Below are 21,596 nucleotides of genomic sequence, written 5' to 3'. Positions count from 1 at the left end.
CACACACACACACACACACACACACACACACACACACACACACACACCATCCTTCTTACCTCAAAGGGCCTCTCATCAGTGTGGGTCCTCATGTGAACATTAAAGGTGGAATTGTAGGAAAACTCCTTGAGGCAAATCTGACAGCGGAAGCGGGGTCGGTTTTTGGACTTGCCGAGCGTGCCCTGGAAATGGGCCACCACGTGCTCCTCCAGGGTACTGTTGGAGGTAAATCGCCGGCGGCAAGGCCTCACCGGGCACTTGAGGGGCGTCTGGCCCGTGTGGGATAACCGATGGAGGTCGAGGCCCTCCTGGGTCATGCAACGGTGGCCGCATAGGTCACACTCGACCTGAAAGAGGAGACAAACCGGAAAGTGAGGAGACGGAGAATGAACAGACGAGGGGTAATTAATGAAAAGAGAAAAGGTCTGTGTCTGTATGGGCTGACGTAACCACAACGTCACACAACCGGGGACCTTTGTTACATCACCCCCCCTCTAATGCTAACCCCACTTTCTTTCCATCTGGACTGGTGACCTAGTTTCATCCAAATTTGTCTCTTAGAATTTAGCAATCCCTCACACTGTGAGTATCTTTGCAGTGGAGAAGAAAAACCTTCATTTATGTTGCTGTGTTCCCAACCTGTCCGGTGCATCGTCCCCGGCCCTGACCCCGTCCACGACCCGTGTTCTTGTCCTCCTCTGTGGAAGGGCAACGCTGCATGTGGATTTCCAGCACCGACTGGTTCACGAACTGGGTTGAACAGTGGTGACACGTCGCCGGCTGCTTGTCTGCAATGGAACAGCGTCAGGTTTTTAGGCAGGCGGTCATACTCGGTCATCGTGCTGCAAAAGGCTTTCCTGTCACGGTGACATCTGATGGCGGATTTGAGCTCGTCGCCGTCGCTCTAACAATTGTGCAGCAGCAGGTGGTGCAGATAGAAATGTTTGGTGATTCAGATGCAGACAATTTTGGTTGCATCTGAGACAATATGTTTCCCTGTGTTTATTTGGCACGCTGTCATAGCAATGAGCTTCAAAAAGATACACTGTGCAGTCCCAATTCCTTTACAAGTGCTGTTTAAAGAATGAACTATTTACTTTACTCCGATGATTCTTTTCCTCGTTGTAACCCGTCTGCTCTTAGCTCTTAGCTTGCATGCACATTGAAATCATGACGGAAACAAAAACTCATTTATTTTCTCTAATTGAATAACGTGGTCTCCTCGAAGCTTATGACAAACCAACGAGATGTTCCTCAGGCTACCGTGTGTCGTCTACTCAACAAGAAGCCGTCACGGCTGCTAGAGATGGAGACGGACAGCGAATGCGTACAGGGACACATACTGCAGCGGGCCTACAGGAAGCTATATATTATATACTGCATTACAATGTAAACTGTCCCGTCCCAGCCTCGTTCCTGTGGTTATTTCTATTAGAACTGCATTTTTATTGAGTAAAGACTAGACATCCCAGCATTGCAATTTTCTTGGCCGATTCAGATTTATTATATTAGTATTATATACTGTGTGTGTAGGCTTACCATAGTCAACTATTTATACATTTAAAACTATGTATTTATTCATCTATTTATTTATACAAATCTATTTATGAATCAGTATCTATTTACAAGAATGTAAAGGAGTGTGTATTCATTTATATTAACTCCTGCCTGCCCCACACACAACAAGAGCAGAGGGAGAGACCCTGTGCTGTGGTTGAGCCTCTGTGTGCAGGTGTCTCATGTTAATGTGACCGGCACAGAATCGCCTACATCTGACTCTGACCTATTGTCATTAGGAGTGCTGCTCCCGTTCTGTCCGAGTCACGCCATGAAAGGTGAAATTGAGTCCCAATCTACAGGAATCCCATTAACATCCGCCTTTAATTAGAACTATACACAGTACAGTCATTTAAAAAGCATTTCAAACAGCTGTACTGTACCAGACAGAGAATAAAATTCAGTACATTCCGAAGCTGTCTGTTTCATTACTTTATAATCATGTAATGAATATATCATTTACAAATTAGACGGTTATCTGTATGATGTTATAATAATCATAAGAGGTGTAGTGGTAGCAAATCATCTGATCAGAGAAGAGAGCAGTTTTTTTGTTTTGAAACAAAATTTTGAACTGAGCCATGTTGGTTTTTAAAAAGCTGACTTTTCAAAATGAAATGGATTACTTGATACATGTTTCCACTGTAAATATAATTATTTATGTTGGACTGAAACATCTGAAATGCAACAGGCCTTTCTTTTCACAGACAAATCAATACAATCATTGACAGATTAATCAATAATAATTATTTGCAGAACTGCAACTAATAATTATTCTCATCATAAATTGATCGTGCAGATTTCCCAGGGTGATCGTGACGTTGGCTTTTTTTTCCAAATCATATAAATATCCAATTTACATATTTATTTAAGCTTAAATATAGAGAAAAAAAGAGAAAAGCAGTCGATCCTCACAACTGAGATCAGCAAATATTTGGCATTTTCACCTGATTAAAGTGAATAAACAATAGTTAAAAGTGTTGCAGATTATGTTCCCGTCAGTTGGCTGATCAATTAATCTGCTCATCATCTCAGCTGTGATCAGCTGGTGCCCTAGTTGGATTTTGGCAAAGCCAACCACACTCTCGCTGCGTTGCTCTTGAGAAGCTGGCTGGCAAATCGCTGACACTGACGGTTCATCAGTGAGCCTATAGGTCGTCGAGCCAACGTCTATGCAATCTGCTAACCATCTGTAGCGTCTATCCCAGTAAGGAGCGAGCCCCTCCGCTCCCCACCGGGACCCTCTGATTAAACCTTTAATAAGGACGGCCTCCGCCTTTGGCCCCAGACTGATCAATCTCTCCCATCTACTCTCTCTCTGAGGAGCGTCGTACCTCTGAACCCTGCGGCGCGCTGACTCTTCAAGCTTCACTAATGAGGTTGCCGTGCCAGCCCCCCCCTGATTAAGATGAAGAGTCAACATGTTGACCCAATTCATTTACCTCCATCTTCCTCCCTCCTGCGTTCCATATGGGACGCAAATCAATGGAAAGTCATTGACTTAATGCATCAGAGGAGCAAAGCACATATGACACGGATGTATGTTGATAAATAAAACAAGATGGGCCACCCGGGCAGGCTGATGGGGGCATTTATCGCCTATGCATTAATCAATTGCTGTCCCGATAAGATAAAAACATCTAAATTAGGTTTCCATTACAAGCAGGCAAAAGGGCTTGCATTTCATTTCTTGATTAGGTCTAATGGGAATGTTCACACAGGGAAAGGATGTGACATACTGTCTGTGACACTAACCGCTGAACAAAAGAGATGTTGCATAACGGAGGAAAACACTGCAGCCCAGATGATGGCTGTCTGCAGTTTATATCAGCTTTAGGTTGCTCCTGCTAACCATGAAAGTATAGGGGTGAACGACATAATGCCAGGCTGAGCCCTGAACACTCACCTTGGTGAGTGAGCGAGTGCAGATCCAGTTCTCTCCGCCGTTTGAAGGCCTCTCCACATTCGTGGCAGGGGAATGGATGGCTGGTGTGGAGCAGTCTGTTTAAAAACACAAAAACATATTCACATGAGAGCTTTAATCCTCCAGCAGATTATTGACACGGACACGTTTCAAGCTATCCTGCAAAAGGAATAACGCGGACGTAGGGAAATGGGCAAAAATGCCTCACAGGGAGAGGGAATAGTCACACAAACAATTAAATAGCACTGAATAAAGACTGAAAATGGCACAAACGAAAGACACATGCAGAATGTAAAGAGTGGGGGAAAGTAATGTTTTGGTTTTAAGCTGCCACCCTTTATTTGACTTGTATGAGGATTACCAGTAAGTATGTGCTTAGCTGTGCTTCAGGTTAAATAAAGGGAATTAGCCGAGTGTATAACGGCTGCAGATTTAACAAATATAAATGCAATAAACTGGGAGGAGTCCGAGTCAGGACATGAAAGACTATATTTATCCATTGCATAACGTTACACTGGATATCGTCGTAGGGGAGGAGAGAAGTGTTGGGATGTGTACACCTAACGCTGCATCAGGCCTGCTCTCAGGACAAACACGGATGATGTTGAAGTTTAGGGATCATGATGTTGCACACATACGGCTTTATGCGTTATGTATATTACTGCTGCAGTTGCAGCAAAAGACACGAGTCACTTAAGGTGAAGCGGGATGCTAGAGGTGATGTGCAAGGACCTCTCAATGGCCGTAGAAGAGGCCAGGCTGTTTCTGTTCCCCGTTAAATAGACAAGAGAAATCAATATTTCAGGGACAGCTGACCCTGAGGCAGCAGGGAGGATTACATTTTCAGCCAGGGTCACCTCTTCTCCCAGCCAGATGTTCTTTAATGAGTAGGGGTGACACTGCACACTCAGCATTATTACTACACTGACTAGAGCTCAGAAACATGAATCTAAAACAATTTTGATAATCACCGAATGGTTTTAGCCATTTCAAGCAAAATTGCAATCTTTTGCTTTTCCTCATCTTCTAAACTTATTGTCGTGACGTTGGGAAAAAACATAACAATCTGAAATATTCTCCAGTAATTAAAGTATGTGTAAACTGCATCTGCATGAAGGAGACTGTGAGATGAAGCTCTTAAGTGCCCTTTGAGTTGTGATTGTTGGGTTTTGGACTGTTTAGGACAAAATAATATATTTAAGGCTGTTATTAAACAGACCAATTAATACTGATTTACCCAAAATATTATCTGCTGATTAACAGAAAAGTCTCAACACTGACTCTTGCTAGCATGGCACCAAATTGCCTGTATGGTCCACTGTTTTCCAGAACATGCAACTGGTGTTTGTCAGTCAGTATCAACACAAACACCCAAAGGTATTTGAACAGTAAAACTTTTTTTGGGGGGTGGGGGGGGTGTCTGGTTTCTGCTTTTGGCTCAGTACATCCATCCATCCATCCATCCATCCATCCATCCATCCACCCACACACGCACACGCACACACGCACACGCGCACACACGCACACACGCACACAATGTCCTCTCCACCTTGCTCACCCAGGCAGGAGCCTCTTCCCCCGCCCTGGGTTGTTATCGTTATCATCTTAATTTACTGGGCCTCTGTCTGTCAATCATATGTGGCTGAGGCTCAAGGGCACGCAGACATCTCAGTCAGTGTGCTTGCTACACGGCTTTAAGGTCTTGCTCAGTAGTCAGACACGGCTCAACTACTGCGGCTCTTGGCGAGGGTCGGGCAGCGGCGTCAGGTTTATCTAAATCCTGTCCGCGGTTCTGTTTGGAACCGTAATTCTCATGTTTTTACACCGTAAACAGGGTCGTAACTGATTGAATACTGACAATCTTGCGTGTATACGGAAATCCAGATGTTTCAAGCTTTTAGAGTGTTGAGTATGACGCACAGTATGTAACGGGAGTGGTTAGATGGGTTGTGGTCATTTCCTCCTACACTTCCACAAATACAGAATGCGGAACAACTAATGCAATATTGTTGTTGTGTTATTACTTGTGATGGTTGAGCTGATCCTCCGTGTTGAACCGTGACGGGCAGTGAGGACAGGAGAATAGATGAGCAGATCCCTCATTGTCCAGCGTACACACCTGCAGGGTGACACAGCAGTCAAGGTCAGTAGAAATAAGAAAAAGAAAAAAGGATTCCACTCCAAGTTATCTACCAAAAATAACAGAATCAAAGATATCTCTCGCAATCATTTCAACATGACAAATGCTGATTAAATATGCTTTCATTTTACAAAATGATAGATACAACATTTTGTAATATTTGAGAGGTATTTCAGAGACAGTACCGGTTTGCGTCCACGCTTGCGTCGCGGCTGTGTTGACATGTGGATGCGTTGGTGTCTCTTCAGGGTGGCCGCCTGGGAGAAGTTTTTGCCACAAACGTCGCAGCTGAAGGGTTTGTTGCCCGTGTGGCTCATGCTGTGGCGCAGCAGGCTCTGGGAGTTAGTGAAGGACTTTGTGCAAACCTTCACAGCAACAACAATCAGGATCAAAGCCATAATCGTATATATACAAACTTTTTAAGCACCTCATTTTTAAGGAAAATAAATAAAGTTGCATATGGCTACATTTTCTCAAATCCTAGTTTTTGAAAACAATCTCCATTGTGCAGAGAAACTGTCAAATATAATGAGGTCGGTGGTTCAAGATTGTGTTTGACTCAAACCTGAAACACTTCAAAAGCATTACATCATCTCGACGATGTCTGCTGCGTGACGAAGGTGACATTTCCAACAAATACAATGATCCCCCAGACATAAGAAAAGGACAGATTTTGATCCAGTTTTGATTGGTACCTTGCACGTGAAGAGCTTTTCTCCGGTGTGGCTGAAGACGTGTGTGCGGAGGAAGACGCGCCGGGTGAAGGTTTTGCCGCAGTAGGGGCACACATGGGGTAGTGGGGTGCGGGCCCAGTCCTGCAGCAGCTTGGCAGGTGGAGGGTGGTTGGTGTTGTCCAAGTCTGCTGCAGTACTGCCCTCTGATTCCTCTTTGATGGCTTTGTTTCCTGACAACACAAAAAAACTGTTCACTAAGGACCAAAACATCCTGCGACAAACGCACAAATGGGCTTTTAAAACTAATGTTTTTCACTTACCGGCACCACTGCCGCTCAGGATCCTGAAAGAGGGCCGACTTCTCTTAGCTAGCGGTGAACCGGGATCACAAGCAGTGGCGTGCGGGGAAAGCAGCCGCTTTGAGCTCTGTGGGGCATCCTGAGGTTTAGCTGCTTCATCGCCCGTTTCAGCTCCTTCCGCCACCTCTGTCCCCGATGTGAAGCGATGCTGCCGGCGATGGTACAGATACTGGGTGGTGTTCATGAAGCTCTCGTCACAATGGGGGCAAATGTGTAGCGGCTCCTTTAGGCCGTGCTTCTGCTTACGATGGGTGCCCAGCCCTCCCTCGTCACTGAAGCTCTCCCCACACTGGGTGCACATGAACAACTCGGGCTGTGTGAAACTGGAGGCGACACCGGTGGGGGGAGTGGCGTCGGTCCCGTTGCTCCGAGTAAAAACTTGCTTTGAGTTCTCTTCGGGGACCTCGACCGACCTTTCCTCGCCTTTCTGCCGGTGTTGCTTGCGGTGGTAGAGAAAAAGTGTGGTGTTGAGAAAGCTTTCCCCGCACACGGGGCAGCGGTGCAGAGCTTCCTCAAAGCCATGTTGGGTCTTGCGGTGGGACACTAGTTCAGACACCAGGCCGAAGCAAGAGCCACAGTCCACACACAGGAGCACGGGTTCAGGCTTGGGCTTTTTGTTGAGCCCTCTCCTCTTGGGAGACCACTCCTCTTGATTGGAGATTGAGGCCGCCGCCACCTCAGAAACCGGAGGATCAGAGCTCTGAACTGAAGAGGTCTCTGCAACCTGCTGCCTCTCTTCCTCTGCTTCGGGAGTCTCCACTTGTTCAGGTTGAAGATTTTCACTAGTTTCGTGTGTAGTTTCCTCTGTGTTTAAAGTTAAATCCGAGCTCTGAGCTGAAGCGGTCTCTGGCTCAGGTTGTGAATCAGGGTTCGACTTCCTCCCAGAGGCGGACTGCTGACATGCCTCTTCTTTACGGTGTTGCTGCCAAAGGTCCAGGCTCTTGAAAAGCTCATCACAGTCCCCACATTGGTAGAGGATTCTGGGCTGGTCTGATGCTACATCTGCACCGACTGCAGCCTGCTGGAGAACAGGTTGCACCGAGGAGTGTCCTGCTTGGACTTCAATCTGTGGGACTGTTAATGTCTTTGATATATTGATGACCTGTTGCTGCAAAGACAAGGGGAGGACAAAAAAAAAAAAAAGAGAGGAAATTGGAGATTAGACTCTCTTTAATGTTTCACTTGTTGCGTTTGTTTCTGTGCACAAAGGAAATGACTCAAGTAGACCTGCAGCGTTTTGTTTTCATTTCATTCTCTCTGGCAGATGAGGGATGAGAATTCAGTGTTGGGGTACTGAGGTCAATTAGAGCGGCATGTGTTTAGAGCCGAGGTTGCTCTGAGAGCTCCAGACAGCCAAGATCAGGCCTCAGCCCGGCTGATAACTATCAAAGGCCCATCGGGTGGAATGGGTCACTCCACAAGGTTTTACATTTGCTCCCCGAGTCTATTTGAATGATAAAAACAGAACATCAAGGTCGAGGTTAAAGACGTCGACAGTTCAGTACGTCACTCTCACATAATGCAGTGATTTATGGGCCTTAGTTTTAGCATTCTATTTATGTAAAGAGTTAATTTGGTCCGGCTGATTCAACAGCGTTCTGATTGTTCCTCTTATAAATACAGACAGCATGTTAACACCAGGTGTAAATGAGGTCACAGCCTGCAGCCATCGGTCTGCCGAGTGTGGTTTTCTTACTTGTGATCTTAAAGCAAATGTCTTCAAAATAACGTCGGCTTTAAATGGTATCACAAGACAGATGTGTCTGGGCTAGCTGGTTAGTAGTTATCTCGTTTCTGCCCCTTTGGATATGAACTAATAAATAAACTATAACACTTACACGGATCCGGTTAGTGGCACAGTAAATGGTAATAGACAATTTAAAGAAATAACAATGTGCCGTTTTAGTTTTTGTTTGCATTAGTTGATTTTTGTTACAGCTGCTTTCTTTGGAGAGAATCCTCAATTTCTTGGCAACAAAGGGCATATCTTGTGAAATTGTACTACAATAAATCAATTTATTCTGACCTTTGTGATAAGTTTTGAGCATTCCTTGTTTCATATTGTGATTAATACTAAATAAGCGACCGTCTTCCGTGCATATACAGTATAGTCGGACAAAATACAGTAGAGGTGAGCGATGTGACCTAAAATTTATGATATATTCATGTTGTTCTGTTATTTCAAAGGTTTTTTTACCACAGTCAAAATGGGAATTACTTTACACTTAAAAGAATTCACATCTTTGAAACGTTTACATCTTAACCCACATGAAAAAACATGGACGCTGTTAGATCAGTACTGTGCTAAAGACACGTGGACCGTGAGAAGCTCAGCTTGGCGGATCATCTAGAGATTCAACGTGTGTCGCCCGTTGAAAAGCTAGTGTGGCTAGAGAGAGTAGAAGATCATACCTCGAACAAAAACACACATTCACAAGTGAGGAGACAAGACTCCCGTCCTACAAGCAGTGTTTCCCATTAATTACATAGATTTTACAGTAAAAATCTGTGCTCACTTCCTGCGCAGTGACCAGCTGTAGTTTGGTAAAAGTAAACTCATTATGCATAACGACCCATTTCAAATAATACATTTACGATACGCCTTCGTCATAGAATAATTACTGATGCATTGATGTGTTCATGACTTTAATGAGGCAGCTGGTAACGCTGGAGCTAATTTTAAATACATCATATTATTTGTTGACTTATATTTTGTTCTGAAGGAGCCTAAATATGCATTCCAGCACTAGACCAACAGCAGGAGCACTGTTTACAAGAGCACACAATCCATCATAGATCTGGCCTCTTAATGCTCTCATAGTGACCAGATTGAAGCATTTAACTTGAAAGTGGACAAAATGTTTTTCCGGGGGAGCATGCCCCCGAAGCCCCATAGAGGGTCCACAGTCCACCAACCAGTCCCACAAAACCCTGTGGGAAACACGGAACATTTGGACAGTTAAATGCTGAATAAATGGGCCGTGGCAAGTGTTTCTTGGTGCAGAACACGACGTCAAAGCTCTCTATGTATTTTATTTAGGTTGTAGCGTTTATCCACTGCTTACATTTTGCTGTTAATTACAATTAATGAAACTACAAAAATGGCAGACACAAGTCCCATAATATAAATCGGCCTCTTGTTTAAAACAGACTAAACTATATCAGCCAGACGGCGATGCAAGCAGCTGGCCAGGGCACTAAGACTGAAACGCACTCCAACAACACTTGAGCATGCAGTTGAGTTATTACACTTTTCAGAATCAAAATATTGAAGCTTTTAGAGGGCAGCTCAAGTGAATTTGATGAACAAATTACACTTATTTAACAACTCTTACTCCTATTACTCTCATTATTGATAGATGTTAATGGCTGCCATATGTGAAGTAAACCAGCTTAAGCAAGGGGGGGGGCAGGAAGTCATAAGGTGCGCAGCTTTCATAGTGTTTGTCCTGCTGATTCCTCCATGTGAAGGCCAATGAGCGATCCATCAGGAGAAAGGGTGCCGCTGACGGATGCATTTCTCATGCCCCCCCCCCCCCCAGTGACTCAGGATGCAATTTGTCTGTCATGAGTGTCACTGTGCTTTATGGACGCGTGTTGAAGACTGTAAGGATATACAACTCTACAACTCTGCAATTCAAATAGCATCTTCGCAGAAGTCAAATTAAATACGCGAATAATTTTGATGAAATTCATCCGAGAAGAATATCTTCCAAACAGGACACATGAAGTAAAAAATATTGAATGCACTGCAAAAATCCATTTTAATCCAAAACAATATAACTACATCTGAATTCCCATAGAGAAGTACACAGAGGGAAAGAAAAGCCGCTGCATATCTAAACTAGAGTTACCGCGTCCCGGTTCTATCCCTTCACCAACCTGTCAAGTTGCAGCGTACATCCATGTCTGTCCGAAAATCCCTTAATAACTTTATCCGAGTAGACATTTGTGTATAATTGTCATTATTACCATGTGGATTTTTGAGTTATGGCCAAAGAATTGTATTTGTGAAGTCAAAGGAACCACCAAATTCCAATCAATTAATTCTTGAGTCCCAGTGGACATTAGTGCAAAATGTGAAGGAATTCCCACCAGGCGTTCCTGAGGCACCGCTTCATGAGAACGGACGCTCAGACAAACGTACAACCCTGAAAAATCACGCCTCCGGCCAAGGCTGCAGACACAGGGGCACGAAAAGTTCTTCCCTAAACTAAGAGCGTGCCACCAACAAGTGATCAAAATATTTTGGCTTCTATTTTAGGGAGCCGTCGTGCCGCTGAGCACAACCCTGCATCATTTATCAAATTAATACCCAAAGTGCATTCCTGGCTTATTTCTTTTTTTTAACTATGTCGCCATTGTACTGTATCATATTACCAAAAACAACCTCTCCATTAAGCTGAAAACTGTATGCTCTGATTCAACAAATTATTGTGAACACCAACACTTTCAGAACAGAGCTCAACCAACAGCACTGGTACATATGATGTATGCCAGATATGATTTATTTCAAAACATAAAACATGCATCGACTAAGAAGCCAACACTCCATAATTAATCAACATTTAGCACTGCCACATGTTTGCCCGTTACACCTGTTTGCATCACTAGAGACTCGTTACTGTGATACACAATGTGCTAATGTGCTATTTTGCCATTACCCTGGACAGAAGGCAGTTCCAGGTAGAACTTAAGTACTTAGAAAACGAATGAATAATGTGCAGGCCTTACTACACAGCCACCGACAAAGTATCGCGGTAAAAGTTAAAGGTCTGTACAGATGTAGTGGTGCAGAGACTTAGTGAGGATTTACCAGGATAAGGTATGCATACATGTTCCAGTAGCAAAAGTAAAAATAATTTAAAAAAGGGTAAATCCAGCCTGCCAAACACATATGTCAAGATCATGTTTGTTCAGTATTGCAACGATAATATGACTAGCAATAAATAATTAAATGTGCATAAGAAAAGTATCCATATCATACATTATGTATGTCAGCCAGCAGTTTTTGAATTTGACAAATTATAAAATACATGGCTAACAGAGCTAAACAGCTGGACTACATACAGATAGCTTTTGTTTTAGCTTGTGTAGTCGAGGTTTACGCTGTAATAAAACAATAACGCGGAGGCTCTGTCGTCTACTTGTTAGTAACAATTCGCTATTAGTCGAGCTAGCGAGCTGTGCTTGTGTAAAACAGCAGCAGCGGAGGACAGACTGTTTTGGTCTTTTGCGACGTGTTTATCACGCAGTTTCATATTGCGATGATGATGAAAATACGAGTTATCGGTCAGCACTAATGAGCCGGATTACTATCCAACACAAAAAACAGCTATGTTCTATGGCTAATCATTACATCAGAGAACACTTTGATATTAATACACAACCCCTCGAAATGAGACAATAAATCACGGCAAACGACTCAATGTTAAGTGCTCTGGCCAAGGTCACTGTTACTATGATGAGTAGCAGAACATTGTCAATTTATTACTTCTTTTATACTTGTCACTTCAATGTCATTCTCCACATCGAATTCAGAGGATTTTATGCAATCACACCTCTTGTCGTTTCAGGCCACAATATTGATGTTCTTCGCTCCTGTAGGAGCAGCTAAAGCTCCTGCATTCATTTGATAAAAAGGGGACAATGTTGACGGTGCCAGTATTTACCCGAGTCTGTAGCAGTGGAACCGTGACAGGGGCGGTTCCAGGTGTTTCCAGCTGTTCATCCTCGGCGGTGCACGTCAACTGGTGCTCGAGCACCTCTTCCAGGGTGTTGAACTCCTGGTAGCAGGGGAAGCACATGTACACCGACGAACTCTCCATGGCTGCCAAGGAATTAGAAATCAAAAACATTTCATAAGAAAGGCAGCAGCACAAAACTGATCCTTAGATAAAAGGTGAAACAGTTCACAAAACTCAGCATGCTTGGAATATGAAAGTAATATCCCGACGTGAGCCTTATATAGATGCCTACCCACCAGTGCATTACATTTGAAGTTAGGTTGTGAACATTGCCCTCTCCTGATGAAAAGAAGTGCCTGCATATATTATCAAGACAACAGCTTGGACACAAGCGCCAAGAGGCTAACCCTGGGGTTGCCAGGATGACTCACCGTGCGCTGAGCCTGGGCTAATTGTTATTTTGACCATGCAGGTTGCTGCTCAGTGGAGACCTCGCCAAGTCTCTCTCTCTCTGCCATTTCATGGGCCAGGCAGACGTTTTGCTCCAACATCAATTAGATATGTGCTGTAATTGGACCCACTGGAAGTGCATGCTGCTGGTGAATGAAGCTAGCTATAATCAAACACAATTTCTGCAATCCTTCCCACCTACTAGACACCAGTCGGACCTCATACTGCACTAGTACAGCTCTAGAGCCTCACAAATCAAAGAAATCCACTGAAGGACACACATCAATACCTTTTAATAACATCAGTGTGACACACCTTCTAGTTGATCATCTTAACTGGCAGACAAGTCTGTGGCTTAAAGGATGAGGCTGGCGATATTCCATGTTTATTATTGTCGACAAATCCCATGACAAGACTGAAAACACTGCTATTTCAATCTGTCTCTCAATGCTTTACAACAGGTCTTTGACACTCAGCGCCAAGCCAATGTGTTCTTACTAAAGATTGTTTAAATGTACACAAATATATAGATTACATTTATTTTAAAGATCCCAAAAAAGTAATGATGTAAAACAGCTGGACACTGTAGGTTTTAGGTTACAGCAGCAGGATGGTGTCCATGGGATCAACTTATTTTTTTTTAAAACTACAGTTACCACATCCACGTAAAGAGGCAACATGTCACCCAGTGCAATACTTTTATACAGTGTTAAAGGTCTGAGGGTTTGTCGGGCATTTGAAATTCCCACATGGGCAGTACTTGTTAGTGTGATAAATCCATTGTTGGTTTCGGCCTTTGCTTGGGTTTTATTAATAGAACAAAACATAAAGAATATAACCACATCATAAACCGTCAATTACGGAACAATAATGCCCCCACTGCCCCCTGTTGGGATGATGGACTAGTGGTCTAGGACAAATTTGCGCCCTTCTTCTCTGTGGTCAGATTCAAAGCAGTGGGTTTATGCAAGACTGCATCACCTCAGTCCGGCATCAACGTTAAATCATCAGATGTGTGCTGGTCTGCATCTGATTACGCCTATTGCAAACACCTGTTGTAATTTGCTTTTTGTTCATCCATTACTGAGCAGAGTGGACCTAACAGGTGTCTAAACGCCATGAATGTTAACGTTGATTACATGACGTGCATTGTGGAGGATAACAGAACGTTGGCCGATACTTATGAGTGTTTTCTGCAGGGACAATAACCGATATTGACAATAGATATTAGTCCTAGCTCATGCAATCCCCGGCTAACACCAAGCATCATGTTAGCTCCTTTAACCGGTTTGAGTAGGGGTTTGGTTTGGCTCGCGCTACCAGCGAGTCAATGCTATCTGTTAACAGCTAGCTAGCTAAACTGTGTTATCTCTGTCCAGTACTGTGTCGCTAACATGCAACGATGGCCATTTTTCCGAGCAACATGGCTAACTGGTGTCCCCGGCGTGGTAGCTAGCTTTCTTGCTAGCTCGGAAAGCTAACACAACAACCGTCGGATCATTCCTTTGACGTCGGGCATAGGGGCCGATTTAGCCGGTGACTAAACCCCTTTTACCACTTGGACCAGTGGTGCTTACTTTCTGTTAACGTTACCAAGCAGGAGAAGAAGAAAAGACCGAAGAAGGAGGGCGGGATACGCTTCTTCGGTGGTATAATGGCGGCGACAGACTAAAAGTTAACGTTAGCTGTCTCCCCCCGTTGAAAACCTCCATACATAAATATCAGTGTGGCATATGTCATCGAAAAAGTAGCATCCATATAAAATAAGTAAAATTAATTCAACATAACTCACCGCACTCAGACATTACCGGTCGAGGAAATAGGACAACAACTTCAGTTTTTTCTGCATGTTAGAAGGCTTGATCTGATTGGCTGTAACGGTCACTTCATGAACCAATAGTTTTGTACTACACATAACACTGAGGGAGTTTGTAGTCCAAAAGCGCGCCAGTACTGCAGCAGAGTCAGTGCAGTCCAGTCAGAGATACTGATGAGCAGTATTAAGTACAATTCTGAGACACTAGGCTACTTTATAGTTACTTTCGTGACTTTGCTGATTTATTTATTGGTTTATTTGATAAGGGACAGTGCACAATAATAAAAAACATTGTTGTAAATGCGCCAGAGTTATTAGCCAAGATGCCATTTTCATCTGTAGTCACAAGGCAGATGTTACAAAGTAAACCTAAAAACAGAATATAAGATCAAATGTACAAAGACCCTTTACAATGCGTGCACAAACAATGAAAGAAGTGACAATATTAATAGAAGTAGTATCATCATTCAGGATATTCTTATACTACATTGTCAAGTACTAACAAGACATGCAACACAGAAGCTCTCAAATTCAACACACAAAGCAAAAAGGCACAATACATATAGACATATAATAAAAATAGCTAAATAGCTGATAAATATAATATAAAAATGTTAGAATATAATACTCTGAAAGAGGCCACTTAGCATAATTACATTTAATACTGTGACTACATTGTACTGATAATACTTACATTAACTAACAATAATTATCCGAAATAATAGTTTGACATAACACTGCCTACTCAAGGTTCACTTAGGGGCGACGGAGGACCAGGGAGTGACACTAGCTGCGGTGATGTCATCAATAGCACACACTCCCATTTCCCTTTTGAGCTCACAGGAGAAATGGCATGTTTCTGTGATCAATATTGTGGATTTTATGACCAAAACAAATATTGTCAGGTAAGAAAGTGAAAAACAAACCTGCATCAAGATCATCTTTTGCCTGGCGTTCATCATAATGTGGTTTGACTTCACATAAAGTAGCAGTTTCTTTTAATTTGGTGCTTCTTATTGGTGCTAACTTAACACCCACATTACTGTAATGGCTGCTTGGGGGAGGACAGTTGTAACAGTTTATTAAAAAGTCAGTTTGTTGCCCACAAAGCCTGCACCCCAGAGACAAATTGTGTCAGTGATTGAGCCCTTAGGCCTATGAGACAGATGCACATGCAGGAATACAGTCCACACACTTTCACTTCAAATTGTTCACTTTATAAAACAGTTTATTCTTTATTCTTCAGTAGAGTTATAAATTGGATAGCATGGATTGTATCTCAGCAAATTACCTTTCATTGTTACATCTATATTTCTATCTAGTATTATAATAATGTGTGATTGTGGAGCAGATGTCCAGGTGAGTGTTATTTGTAGGAGACAAATATGAGTACTGGGTAAAGTTTGACCGATCTAGCACAAACAACTACTGAGTTACTGATGTGAAGTGTTACTACCATCCCCGGTCTCCCCAAAGACTTTTGTTTTTGTTGTTTTAGACTGTTCAAAGTCTGCTTTGACATGAATGCTGTTAATGATTTAATTCATAACTCTTTTGGTCTGAAGCTTTATTTGCTGATGACCATGTGACACTGTTGAAAAGTCTAGAAAAAGCTGCATGGTAGTGGACTCTTGAGTTTTTGGAGTGTTTTGTCAAACTATTATTTCCAGCGTCAATGAAGCCAAATAGAACACAAGGTCCTAAAACACCAATGAAAACAGCTCATGAAAAAACTAGTAAGAGGGGACACTGAGTTGGGTAAACTATTTCCAAGAATTACACTTCAAGCTTTTAAGAAATGATATGTGAGTCCATAAGGTATTGTTAGTAAAATCAATATGTTTTCTTTCTTCAATATGTTAAGATAACGTTGGATCCCATATGTCAAACACGACAAAGCCAATAGGTATTGTGTTTAACCTCATGGACCAACGTCCTAGTTTACACAAAGTTAGGAGAGTTAATCTGCAGAACCCACACTGCAGATGCCTTTGTGTGTCTGACACACACGTTGTGTGTTTGACACACAAAGTCATCCCAGAAAATCAACTAGAGATCTTTTCCATTATTATTATTGTCTGAGTTTCCCCCTTTCCGACTTAAAACATCATTATATCAACACCAGTTATTTAGAACAGCTTGGATCTCCAAAATATTAAAGATGTTAGAAGAGCAGTCTTTTCTGTTTGAGGAGGAAGAGCAAAGAGAGGAAGAATTAAGATTATATCCGAGCAGGCAAAAGTCTGCCTGACTTTCAAAAAATGTTATAGGCAGCAATAACAATGAGTTACAGACAAACAGCACAAGACAAATAACACAAAATGTGCCCCAAATCAAAATGAAATCATGACTAAGTACAATCACGTACAATATATCAACCTACAGACTAACACAATGCATTATTAAAACCTTCAGTACATAAACAAACACACACACAGCCGTCTGCAAATGTGTCAGCTGCTGATCAGCAACTTTGTTTACGTCACATTGAAACCACAGTCTGAGTTTGTTCCTGCAGCTGTTCAATGGCCGACTGTCTTCACCTCTTATACAGCGACAGCAATAACTGCCTCATGTGACTTCAACTGCACTTGAATGCCCACAGAGGTTTATTAATACACTATATAGCTTTACACTTACCAGATTTACCCTCAGAGTGAGCACAGCCAGCTGCATCAGGTATTATATACAGAGGTCAGTGAAAGTATAGACTAGCCCACTCCACTCTTTTCCCAGAATTACACAGTGCCCTGATGTGCCCCATTGGAGGATTGGGAAGATGAGCAGCTCCTCCAGACTGCTTAACTGGACTCCAAATGGTATTAAAGAGCCGGCCGGGCATTCAGCCAGAAGGGCCGGGGCCACTCAGGCTCCAGAGAAACTGTGCAATCTGTTCCACACATCGCGGGATAACATGATTCAACCTTGATGTTTCGTATCAGCACGATGACGACTTAGCAGCCATGTTTTTCATTCACACCACGGTTCAGAGACTGCAGGTCCCAGCAGTGGGGGGGGGGGGGCTCACACAGAGCATTTTATTCCTCTTTATCTCTGTTGTTTTCTCAGCATCTCTACCGTAGGCTTGTGTGAGCAGATGCCGTTTCACTCAAGGCAAAAATAGACACTATTTGACATGACGTTAGTACGAACATTGATATTGTGAGATTCACTCAATACACCAATTTCATACATCATAAATTTAGATTCTCATCAATAATAACCACATGATTACAAATGTATTTTGGCAGAATCTCCTTGATTTGATGTATTTTTGGTTGAAATTAAATAACAGAGTGGAAGGGATCATTTATAAATATAAGCCTGTATCAGTTAGTAATGGATTTATAAGGTGGAAATTGTAAATGTCATTACGCCTCCTGTAGTCAACAAGGTCACAAACAAAAAAGACAACAAAAGAAACAATTTCAGTTAACAAGCTGATTTCAGCATTTAGTCCAAAGCACAGCTGTACCTTAGTTCAGCCTCAGAGAGCCACAAACAGAGACTCTCAGTCTCGTTATTCACTATCTTTATTCTTTTAGGGTCGATGAGCTGGATTTGTTCCACACAAAAAACTGATAACAGACTAATTTCAGCAGTTATCAAGAGGATTATTTTTTTGAGATTATGAAGCTTCTTAAGAGCTTGATTCCTCTGATCTAAAAGAAACGCAGATTTTTATCTTTGCCATTTGCCTCTAGTTAAAAGCACATTATTAAACAAAAACAACTGACATCTATTCATCACGCTATGGTTTTGTTACAAAAGTCACATTTGAAAAATGTATTTCTCTTTCAATTATGATTTTTATTGTTTCCTTCACACAGCCATCCAAGAAGGCTTTAAATATGACACTAAAAACACAGCCGGTACAAAGAAAACAAAAAGAAAACAATTAGGAATACACCTAAAGAAACTAAAAAGAAAATAAATATTTCATACATATATTCACAAACAAGTATACCTATACATATTTACACATACCCTGTAAAATAAATGACATCCACATCTATCACTAAATATTGATAATTTGTCAGTTTAGCTTTCCCAGATTAGATTCTTTCCAGACAATCTTCCCTCGAATATATCTTATGTGGTGAATCATTTCTATCAATTCCATATTAATACCCCAAATTGGAAAATTTCAACCCACAAATACACCTTGTTTATGACTGATTTTCCAAACTAATAACAAACATAATTCACGCAGTATAACAGGATTTCTTCTGCCTCTTAATTACATTGCCCTGCTACAAACTTAAGTCAAAAATGAACAAACTCAGAAGTGAACACACAATGCAAAATGTCAATCTAAGACTTGAGTTCATGTTTACGATCAGAGACCAAGGACAGGGCCTCATACAAGGACAAAGTGTTCATTTATCTGAGCTGAACTTGAAGGGCCGGCTAACTGGTCATCAAGCAATTTTAATCAATCTCCGGCCAGGTTCTGCCAGAGCTTATGAATATCTTGATACCCAACACAGAGAAAGACGAAAAAAGAAAGTTCACAGACACCCTGAGACTTCATTAAATCCTTCTCTTCTTCTGTGACAGTGAAAAGCAGATTGTGGTCTGAATGAAACATTGAGATAGATGTGTTGGAGAGGTTTCCTTGAGCGACTATGAAGATATTCTGCTGTGTTTGAGTTTTGTGCTGATGGTCCTTGAAGTCATGCAGTCAAAGGAGACCTGAATTCAATGTGATGCTCAGATATCTTGAAACAAATGTCAAAAAGAGAGGAAACGGTTAAAAGATAAACACACAGAGCAGTATGAATATGTTAATTGTCCGTGAACCGGCCTCCCTCAGGCCCGATGTCATCAAACTGTGGAAGTGCGAGATTCATCAGTCGAGGTCAAAAACATTTTCACTGACATTTGCGATAACATCTTTTCCATAACAACCATTCTGATTTCATCATTCTGAAACTGGTCCCTTCCAGAGTTCACTCTACCACTTTGGAGCACAACAAGAGCATCATTTCATTAATCCCTCCATGAAAGGGTTTCATTAAAGAAAATCCCACGACTCATAACTGATAAGCAAATGTATACGTTTTGATATTCAGCACATTCAGTTATCAACATTTCTTTTGTAGGAGAAAGGTTCGAGAAAACACAACTACAAACTTTGCTCATGGCTCAACACCTGAGCCGAACACAATCTCAACATCACACTCTTCATGGTGATGTGTGGCTGAGTTACCAGCAGGCTGAGAAATATCCGTCATTTCCACCGCATCCTCAGAGGGATTGTCAGGTTGTATCAGATGGAATTACTCAACACATGTCTCTCGCTCTACTACATTCATCTTCACTACTGCACTCTGCAGGAGAAGAAGTACTCTTCCTTTGCTCAATATAAAGTACCACTACCATAGTGTGGAAATACTCGGTCGCAAGTCCTGCATTCAAAATGTAACTTACGTAAAAGTAATATCAGCTAAATGTACTTAAAATGCTTAAAGTACTCATTATGCAGGATTATTTTATAATCGAATTACTGATGCATTAACATGTTGGCAGAATTTTAACGTTATATTACGGTGGAACTAATTAGAATAATTTGATATATTTTGGGGTAGTTTAATTCACAGTGTATTGATACATTTTGCTTCATAAGAGCATTACAGGTTTTTATACTGTTAATCTGAAAAGTAAATAGCTGTCAAATAAATGTGGTGCATGAAGTGAAAGTGGAACATTTAGGGTGAGGCTTTAGGGTTAGTTAGTTTTTCTACTCAACTGTAGTGGAGTGGAAAAATAAAAAAACAAAATTGAAAAACTCCAGTATAAGTAGTTAACTGCTGGTCCACACTCCCTGGTACTGAAGAACCTAGAGATTGAGATTATCCGAACAGAGGAAAAAAAACTGAAAATCTAGTTTGTCTTCTTTCCCCTCATCCCATTTTTGCAATTTCAATAGTCTCATCATTGGTTATTTTATCGGTATCAGCCACGACAAACAGATAATCAGTTATTATTGGCCCTGAAATCCCATATTAGTTTATCACTACTGGAGTACTACTGGGGCCAAGGGCTGCGGTGTAAATTAAAAAAATAAAACATTAATCTAAGACTATGCCACATATCAACACGAGCTCCGTGAGTCATCAATAAATCCTCTGTGCTCATGTAAACACGGCTCACTTACAGTTCAATCATGAATGTGAGACAGGAACAGTTTCATCACTTTATTAATGAGTTTAATTATTTATACCAACAAACAAAAACTGTTTCTCTCCCTCCATCCCTCTCTCTTCATCATCTCCTTTATCCAACCGTTCTGTTCCCAACAAAGACATTTTACCCTCAGACAATGGTGATAAAAGAGCAGGGTCACAGCAAATTAAAAACAAAGTGTGACAGATCAGAAGATGGAAAAAACAAACATTAAAATAGCACATTTAGTCAGCTCTTCATTTAGGAAAAAGTCAGGAGTACTGAGAATAATGTCCATGGACTGCCAGCACACACATACACACATACATACACTCCCTGCAGCTGTGCTCAAGAAACTTGTCATGTATCTGTGACGCATACACACTGTACAGGACAAACCCGTTACACTCACACTACAGTCAGCGAAAACAGGAGACGGTCGGACACAGGAGATGATGCATGTCAATAGACAGATTCATTATTTCCCCTTTCCTCCACACACACACACACTCTCTCACACACACACACACACACACTCAGCGTGATCCGTGCTCCCTCCCAACACCACAGCCCCATAGATCCAGAGGCTTGTAACATTCCCTTCACATTGAAGTTAAATGGAAAACTGGAGTTCCACCTGTTGGCTAGCATGTGCACCTGCAGACATACAAGACCACTGATTGAAAAGGACACACCGACGTCTGATCTCCGTACAGTATCTTGGATGTGAAATCGTTTTGCATGTGACATTGCTGGACTAAAATTTGGAATAACAAAAAAAAAAAAAAAAAAAAAAAAAAAAAAAAAAAAAAAAAAAAAAA

The 21,596-nt window shown here is 41.9% G+C and overlaps 1 protein-coding gene across 4 annotated transcripts in view; it reads right to left on the bottom strand.

Moving 5' to 3' along the window:
* The window catches only part of znf574 (zinc finger protein 574), an 18,163-nt gene extending 3,507 nt beyond the window's left edge, over positions 1-14,656 (bottom strand). The window contains exons 1-9 of one of the 4 annotated variants that reach the window (XM_031853535.1): positions 14,584-14,656; positions 12,327-12,484; positions 6,616-7,762; positions 6,317-6,525; positions 5,807-5,986; positions 5,506-5,600; positions 3,464-3,558; positions 640-788; positions 60-347 (exon numbers count right to left, since the gene is read on the bottom strand). In XM_031853535.1, coding sequence (XP_031709395.1) covers positions 60-347; positions 640-788; positions 3,464-3,558; positions 5,506-5,600; positions 5,807-5,986; positions 6,317-6,525; positions 6,616-7,762; positions 12,327-12,484; positions 14,584-14,596 — 2,334 coding nt within the window. In that variant the 5' untranslated portion in view covers positions 14,597-14,656. The other 3 variants (XM_031853536.1, XM_031853533.1, XM_031853537.1) reach the window with 3 other exon arrangements.
* Between the last annotated feature and the right edge of the window lie 6,940 nt (positions 14,657-21,596).

Source organism: Anarrhichthys ocellatus, unplaced genomic scaffold, assembly GCF_004355925.1.
Source record: "Anarrhichthys ocellatus isolate YVR2014 unplaced genomic scaffold, GSC_Weel_1.0 scaffold13, whole genome shotgun sequence".
Taxonomy (NCBI): Eukaryota; Metazoa; Chordata; class Actinopteri; order Perciformes; family Anarhichadidae; genus Anarrhichthys; species Anarrhichthys ocellatus.
Note: the sequence above shows the minus strand (reverse complement) of the source record. Positions and strands in the feature narration are given on the sequence as shown.